The sequence below is a fragment of the Fukomys damarensis genome, unplaced genomic scaffold (assembly GCF_012274545.1).
Source record: "Fukomys damarensis isolate Sample0158 unplaced genomic scaffold, DMR_v1.0_HiC HiC_scaffold_21, whole genome shotgun sequence".
Lineage (NCBI taxonomy): Eukaryota > Metazoa > Chordata > Mammalia > Rodentia > Bathyergidae > Fukomys > Fukomys damarensis.
The window spans coordinates 16,019,060-16,027,399 of NW_022900933.1; the positions used below are offsets into that span (position 1 = coordinate 16,019,060).

At 40.4% G+C, this 8,340-nt stretch overlaps 1 protein-coding gene across 1 annotated transcript; it reads left to right on the forward strand.

Moving 5' to 3' along the window:
• On the forward strand, nt 1–6,605 carry Acot6 (acyl-CoA thioesterase 6; the record flags this gene model as incomplete). The annotated part of the gene is made up of 3 exons (XM_010645638.2): nt 1–73; nt 2,355–2,557; nt 4,198–6,605. Coding segments are annotated over 3 exons (882 nt in total), but the record flags the coding sequence as incomplete, so codon positions are not given.
• Between the last annotated feature and the right edge of the window lie 1,735 nt (nt 6,606–8,340).

Consider the following 8,340-nt stretch of genomic DNA (forward strand, 5'->3'; position numbering starts at 1 on the left):
TTCCTGGCCCCCGGGGTGCGGCGCGTGCCCGTGCGGGAGGGCCGGGTGCGGGCCACGCTCTTCCTGCCGCCAGGTGAGATACTTGCTGTTCAGAGATTAACCTGGTCCCTGTGCCTTTAAAAACATGGTTGTGGAACTTCTCTAAGCCGCTAGCAGTGTCTGTCATGTTCTGAATGGAAGTTTGTTTCATGGCACTCGTTGGAGGCCTTACCGAGCCCTTAGCCACATGTTGAGAAGTGCATTCCACTTATATTGAGATTCCCCTTCGTGCGGATTCCCGCAACTTTTGTCTGGGTGCAAAAGTTGACTTTTGCCTCCTTTCCAAAGAAGTAAAGCCTTAATAGAGCCAGTGTCCCATAATCACTGAAACACAAAATTCCTGGACCCTCCACTTCTGCCTAACATATCATCAATGACTTCAACCTGGAGTGATTTTGCCACTTTGGGGACATTTGACAATATCTGGAGACTGTTTTGGTAGTCATAAATGAAGGGGGATGTGCTATTGGCATCTAACAGGTAGAAGTCAGAGTTTTAGCTAAACTGCATGGTGTATAGGACAGGTACCAGAACAAAGATTTACCTTGCTCAGAATGGCTGTAGTGCTAAGGTTGAAAAACCTCCATCTAGGAAAAAAAAGGGAGCAGGTGAGGTAGAAGCAGCCTAGAAAGAAGACCTCTGATCCACCCCTTCCAACCAAATTCTTAACTTAAACCCCTAGTAGATAAAAGTGCTAGAGTTGCCACAGTGCGCAGAGATCCTGAGCTGAACTCTAATTATTTTCCCAAATAATACAGTGTTTTGTTTTTGCAGCTCCTCTTCAGTTCTTGAATTTAACTACAGGCTGCTGCTCACTACACTGTGAACTGCTAACACTGGTGTTGGGCTTTACACATTTCTATATCTCTATATTGCTGGAGTCTTTCACAGTAATGTAGTAGGAGCTCAATAAATCACACTGATTCATTTGGAATCTTCTAAAAGTTTTAATTTTTTAAAAAATGTTTTAGTTGTGCTATCTCATATTCCACGCAAGTCAGTGTCAGTCTTGTGTTAACTATTTCAGTGCCTACTATGTGCCCCATTTAAACATGGACCTCATTACATTTGTAAGTGCAACAGAGAATCCTGGCAAATACCATTGTACCTATAATATAGTGTGGCAAATGCTACTGTAACCTAGACAAAGGTCCCATTATGTTGCTACTGAATAAAGCCAGTGATTCAAGAGACAGAGTGATGGGAGAAGAAAAAGTTTTACCAACAACAAGTTGGCTTGGAAGATGATGGGTCAAACAATCTTAGTGACCAACTTGCTGTTCAAGCTTGAGATTTTGATTTTTTGCAAGGGAAGGCATGGGTCCCAGACAGGTGGACACCAGTGTTGTTTATTAATCTTACTTATGTGAAAGTCAGTGAGCCTGTGAATCTAAAGAAAATATAAATGACTTTAAAATTCTATTGATCCATGTCCTGCTGTGGTCAGTTCTTGCTACATGCTCTTCTGGCTGTTATCACCCCAGGTGTGACCTCTCCCTGTGGCAGAGGTCTAAGGAGTTTTCAGGAAAAGAAGAGTATAGGGAGTCCCTAGCTAGCAGTTGTGTGCAACTTAATCAAGCAGGAGAAAAAAATAATTCTAAGCTTGGTGAAAGAATTTAACTTGTTCTGGGAAATTTTTTCTTTAGCCCATTAGGTGATTTCTCTATGACAGAGGAGGTACAGACCCAGTGTGCTGGTGGAAACATATAAAGAGCTCTATAATCCCACTCAGCCTGGGGGGAATCTAGAAAAGCTTTCATGAGAAACTTAAAGTTAGAGTCAAAGACTAAAGAGTCAATCAGATTTAAAAAGTGGGAGGAGAGGGAATAGTATTGTAGGCCAAGAAAACTGTATATATCAACATTCAGGGCAAAAAATAGCATGTATATTTGGAATGGTGTTCTTTAAGGCTGGAGTGGGCAGTATAAGGAGGTAAAGAGTGTATTCTAATGATCCCTGTATATATAGCACATGTTACAGCTCTCAAAGCATTCTCAGATACTATTTTTGAGAAAGGACAGTTGGTAGAAAAATCATACATCTCATCACATGCTATTTCTAACTTGGTTTATTTATATTATTATTTGTGAAAATATATGACAAATTTAGGAGAAAATAGAGGATTTTGCTCCCTTTCCCTTCTCTCTATGGGTTATTAAAACAAAACAAAGAAGTAAAGTAAATAGGGTCCTCTTTCACCAACCTCCTCCCTCAACCTCTCTAGCTTCATAAACTTTACTTGCTGACTGCCCAAATCTTAAACCCAGGACATCTTTTGAGAAGATAAAATTTCTTTGATTTCTGGTGTTCTCCAGGCAAGGGCCGCTTCCCTGGGATCATTGACTTGTTTGGAAGTGGTGGTGGCCTTTGTGAATACAGAGCCAGCCTCTTGGCTGGACATGGCTTTGCTGTGCTTGCTCTGGCTTACTTCAGATATGAGGACCTTCCAGAATATTTGAGTGACTTGCACTTGGAGTACTTTGAAGAAGCAGTAGGCTTTATGCTTCAGCACCCAAAGGTAAACACCCAAAGGTCGGATCTGAGGCTCACCTAAGGAGAGGGTAGAGTGAATACACACTGGACCTAGAAACCCTACCAGGACACTGAGGGCTGGAAATATGCATGGAGACACAGGGCTCCCTTAGAAGTGACTAAAATTATTATTTCTATCTTTACCATCTCCCTATCTCTTAAGACTTGACTATTTAGTTCCCTTTGTATTTACTATAATTCTAAGAGCACTGGGTTAAGAAAATACTAACCTTGAGTCCTTGTTCTACATGTGCCACATAGTGGCCTTACCATCATGAATAAACTCTGGGGCTTAATTTTTCTCATTTATAGTATTGATATAAATGCATAGTGAGAAAGTTTTCACTACAAAGAGACATTTTTGAGGCAATTTGAATAGGAAGTGTTTTTGGTGATATTAAGAAATAGCTATTAGTGTTAAGTGTGAGAATAGTGTTATAGTTTTATTTCAGATGTCTTTATCTGATAGCAGAAAATTCATAGATTAAAACATTTTGGTATGATTATAAATGGTATATAAGTTTAAAGAGACCCAGACCTTTTAAAGTTAAGAAGGAAGGTGTTTTATAAGGGGTACAGGATAGTCTGACCTTTTTGCAGTCCAGGGACTGGTCTCTTAGCAGAGCTGCTAAAATTTAGATGATCAAACTATGGTTAGTGTATTTAGTTTATTGGAAAATAAGAGATCAATATACACTGCAAGTTCTGCCTTGAAAAGAGGGTCTTCTGGCCTGGTTCCTTTGTTTTAAATTGCTATCCTTTGGCCCTCCTTTGGCCGGACCACTACCCATAGGGTGAGGAGTCTAAGGGGTCATGGAAATGTGTTCATCAGGAACTGTATAGTCCTCACCATGCTTTTGGGACCTGGAACCACAAAATTTTCTGACAGCTCCAGACCCTGGAGCTGATCCAGTTTCCAGGCCTTAATGCTCTTTCTCTGGGTCTATCAGTTTCTGTATACCTAGGCCTTAAACACGCAGGCTGAGTATAACACATGTGTGAGAAACCCCTCAAGGTACACAAAGGAGCCAAGGATGGGAAGAGAAAGAGGATGGGCCCAGGTCCAGGTTCTAGGGTCAGTGCCTGGCTCTTCTCCATGCCACACTCCAATATAGAATTCCAGTGAATTCTAAAAATTTTTATTTGAACCTGACCTTATAAATGGTTATGGTGATTTCAAGGCAGGAAAGAAGAATATATTTATTTAACAGATTGTTTATTTAACTTACATATAAGAGCCTTTTTTTTTTTTTTTTTTTTTTTTTGCTTTTTTGAGACAGGGTCTCACTATGTAGTTGAGACTGACCTGGAACTCACTAAGTAGCCCAGGCTGGTCTCGAACTCACAGCGATCCTCCTGCCTCAGCCTCCCAAGTGCTGGGATTACAGGCATGCGCCACCACACCTGACCCTTTTATACTCTTGATCCAGTCTTCATAAATACTAGGGGATAGCTTGTATACTAGGAAATAAATTGATTGACAATAGAAGAAACACTGGAACTCTGTAGATTATTGCATAAGGAACACAAATTATATTTGAGAAAGTTACTTAAAGAATATAAAATTGCTATTTATGTCCTCCATTTGTTAATTCTAAGCTTATTATTCTTCTCTCTTTTCATCAGGTAAAAGGTCCTACTATTGGGCTTCTCGGTTTCTCCAAAGGAGGTGACCTGTGTCTCTCAATGGCATCCTTCTTGAAAGGTATCACAGCCACTGTACTTATCAATGCCTGTGTGGCCAACACACTAGTTCCTCTTCATTACAAGGATATGACTATTCCTGATCTCCACAGTGACCTACAGAAACAAAAAATTACTGAATCAGGCCTTTTGAATATGGTGGATATTTGGAACAATCCACTGGAGGAACCTAATCGCCAGAGTCTTATTCCATTGGAAAAGGCCCAGGGACCCTTCCTGTTTATTGTTGGCATGGATGATCATAACTGGAAAAGTGGCTTCTATGCTAATATAGCATCTGAATGGCTACAAGCTCATGGAAAATACAAACCCCAGATAATCCGTTATCCAAAGACTGGTCACTGTATTGACCCACCTTATTTTCCTCCTTCTAGAGTGTCTGTGCATGCATTATTGGGTAAAGCAATATTCTATGGAGGAGACCCAAAGGCTCACTCAAGGGCACAGGTGGATGCCTGGCAGCAGATTCAAACTTTCTTCCAAAAACATCTCAATGGTAAAAAATCTATCAAGCTCAGCAAAATATAACACTGCATTATAGATCAAATACTACTCATAAAAATCCTAATCATATAATTTTTATTGGGCTTCCCAGAGCACCTAGGAAACTTTTTGTAATAAAGAAAGTAGCTCAGCTTCCTTGGCAAGTCCTTCCAGATTTTAAGTCCTTTATTCCCTACTAGCTTCACCCTTCGCTCTCCTGAACTTTACAAATGTATAGGTTTTTCTCAGATCTCATCTGTAGGAACAATTTTAACCTTAGGCAACTCTCAGGGGATGCCCAACTCTCAGGGGATGACCTAGCTTCATCTTTGTGTCCCAAGTCTAAGGACTAAGCTTCTGTATTGTTCTGAAGTCCCATATTCTCTTTGAGCACTAACTGATCTCTTTTATTTCTTTCCTTTTTTTTGTACTGGGGATCAAACTTGGGACCTTGAGCTTGCAAGACAGACCCACTGAGCCAAATCCCCAGCCCAGGCACTAACCGATCTTGTCTGAGCCTTGGGAACCTGCCCACTAGAGTTCTTCAGGGATGGATTCTGCCTTATTCTTTCCCCACCCCACCCCCAGTAGTGGGGATTTAACCTAGGGCCTTTGTACTGAGCTACATTCCTGAAAGTTTACTCAAGTCTTATCCTTGATCTCTAAACTGAAGACTGGGGGCATTGTACCTGTTGATAAACTTGCTTTATTATGTTCACCATCTCTGGATTCCCTGATTGCCTCTCTCAAGGTATGCATTGATGACAAGATTTTTAGGATTACAAACCCTTCTAGACTATGGCCTTCATCTTTGGATGTCTTGTTACACCTGCCAGATTAAACTTCCTCCCAGCCCTATCTGCTCCTGTTGACTTCCAGTTGGAAAGGACTAGTATCTGTCTGCTTACACCCACAGCAGTTGAACCACTGTCCAGAGTCCTGAGATACTACAGTAGAGGTCTTCCCTGAGCACAAGAAATTTTTCTGAGACTTGGGCACATACAAAATCTTTCATCAAATTGGGTATATCAGAACACATGACCATTACATCCTAACTAATGAAAAAAAAGATTCTTTAAAGGTAACTTAATTTTGACCTGTTGTTAAAACTTTTTTGAGTACAATGCTTCGTCTTATAGTATAATATTCTATGATGTGAATTCTGGTATCCTTCGCTTTGTCTCACTCCCAGGCAGGCCTGCCACTCTAGTGGGAAAAGAGAAGCACTAGTTACACAAAACTTACAACATTCATAAAATAAAAGCAAATCTTAGAAATCAATTTCTCCCAAATATTGTACTAAGAAACATTAAAAACATGGGACCAGCTCTGGGCAGCGACTCACAGGCCAAGTCCATGTGACTCCTGTGGAACCTCACGCCAGCTGGCCCAGAGGAATCCTGCCTCAGACAGACGCCAAGGGACGTCATAAGGAACCCGCTCAAAGTGGAGGTGACCGTCCACCCCGCGCCACGGCAACCCCAGGAGCAGCTGGGCCCAGCCTCTGCACAGGTGCAGCACTGCTTCCCCCACGCCTGGGGTCTGCCGGGCGGCTGCCAGGTGCTGCAGCCCTTCAACCCAAACGGCCTGGCTGTGTGCCGGGGGAACTGACTGGCTAGCTGGCATTGTCATCTGAAAACAACACGCTCCTTAAATGCTTTGCCTCATGAGCATCGAGTGGAATATTAATTCCCCTAAGTGGTGACTAAGATCAAACTTTGCTTGGGTACTTTTTTTATGTCAGCTGCCCACCTTTCAAACTCCTAGTTCTGCAGATGCCGTTCCTTGTCATTATACACTGTGCTTGTTCACCATATACTAAAATAAATGCCGCAGAGTTTCTAGCATGCAATACTGTTTGCCTACTGCATATCTCTGTTAAGTGGAACTATGTGTTAATTTAACCTTTCTTGTTGCCGTTGTTTCTTGTTTAAAATGACAAGAATAGCTGCTTCAAAACTTTGATATCTCTTCAAACCTCCTTGTGAAAGAAGCCCAATAATACTGTTTACTTTCCCATACTGGCTTCATAGTAGGATAAATGAACTTTTAATTGCTATTGTCTGGCATATTCTAATGCCTCAAAGACATTCACTAAGGTGAGAAAACTGTTTTGCTGTCTATTTCACAGATCAAAGAGCAACTTCTTTGTACATAAGGAAACTGAGGCCTTTAACCAAATCAAATAGCTATGTGGTGCTAAAATCATGTGCCAGTCAAATTCTCTGAATGGAACTCTGTTAATACCAGTTGAGTGAATGAATCAATAAGTGAAATAATAAAGAGTTGCTATTTTGAGACCCTAATCAGGTTTTCCCCTATTCTCAACCCCAGGATCCCAACTAAGAATTTTTTTTTTTTTTTTGGTGGCACTGGTACTGGGGATGAAACCCACTGCTCATTTTTTTTTTTTTTTTTGGTGGCACTGGTACTGGGGATGAAACCCACTGCTCTACCATTCTACCACTGAGCTACATCCCCATTCCTTTCTATTTTTTGAGACAATCTCGCTAAACTGCCCAGACAGCATTTGCAATCTTCCTGCCTTGCACAGCCTCACAAAATGCTGGGATTGCAGGTGTACTCTACTTCACCCATCACAACTACAAATTTTTTAAATGAGAGATTTAAAACGTTTTCATAGGAGACAAGGGGGACACTTTTGGGATATAATGTATAAGGTCAAAGCAGATAGAGATTAAGTTAGCAAACTGAAACAAATTCTTAATCATTTAAATATGGTGGCCAGGATAGTATCTTGAAGTCAGTGGTTGGAAAATTCTATTCCCAGAATGATTTGAGCATCTCTATATTCTATAAAATAGGTATATGTGTGTAAATACACACAGATACATTCATATACCTAAATGTACATATCTATATATGTATGTGTGTGCATATATATACTGTGTATACATATATATATATATGTGTATAGTGGTTTGCTTTAAGATTTCTGGAATTAATCTTGAATCCAGAAATGCTTAAAATTTATCTACTTTTGAAGAGACAGATCAAATAGCATTATACTGCAGCAATATATACACACCCATTTTATAGCAGCACAATTTGTAATAACTAAATCTTGGAAGTAGTCCAAATGCCCATCAACTGATGAGTGAATAAAGAAGATGTGTTTTTTATATACAATGGAGCACTACTATGCCATTTGGAGATAGGGGCTCCCTAAGACTCTAAATTGCCCAAACTGGGCTCAAACTTTGTTCTCCTGCCTCAGCCTGGGATCATAGGCTTTCACCACTATTCCTAGCTACTATGTGTTATTTTTCTTAAAATGTGATTCAATTACGTTTTTTCAAGTGAATTTTATTTACTTCAAAAATTAAGACATTCACATTACAGAATAATCAAAAAGACAAGCATTAGGTTAGTCTGCTTGAGCTGATATAATACCACAAATTGAGTGGCTTAAACAATTCAGATATATTTTCTCACAGTTCTGGAGGCTGCATATCCAAGATCAAGGTTCTGGCAGGGTTACTTTTCAGTAAAGTCTTCACACAGCCTTTTCTCTTGTGTTGGTGCTTTTGGTGTCTCTTACAATTCTTATAAAGACACCAG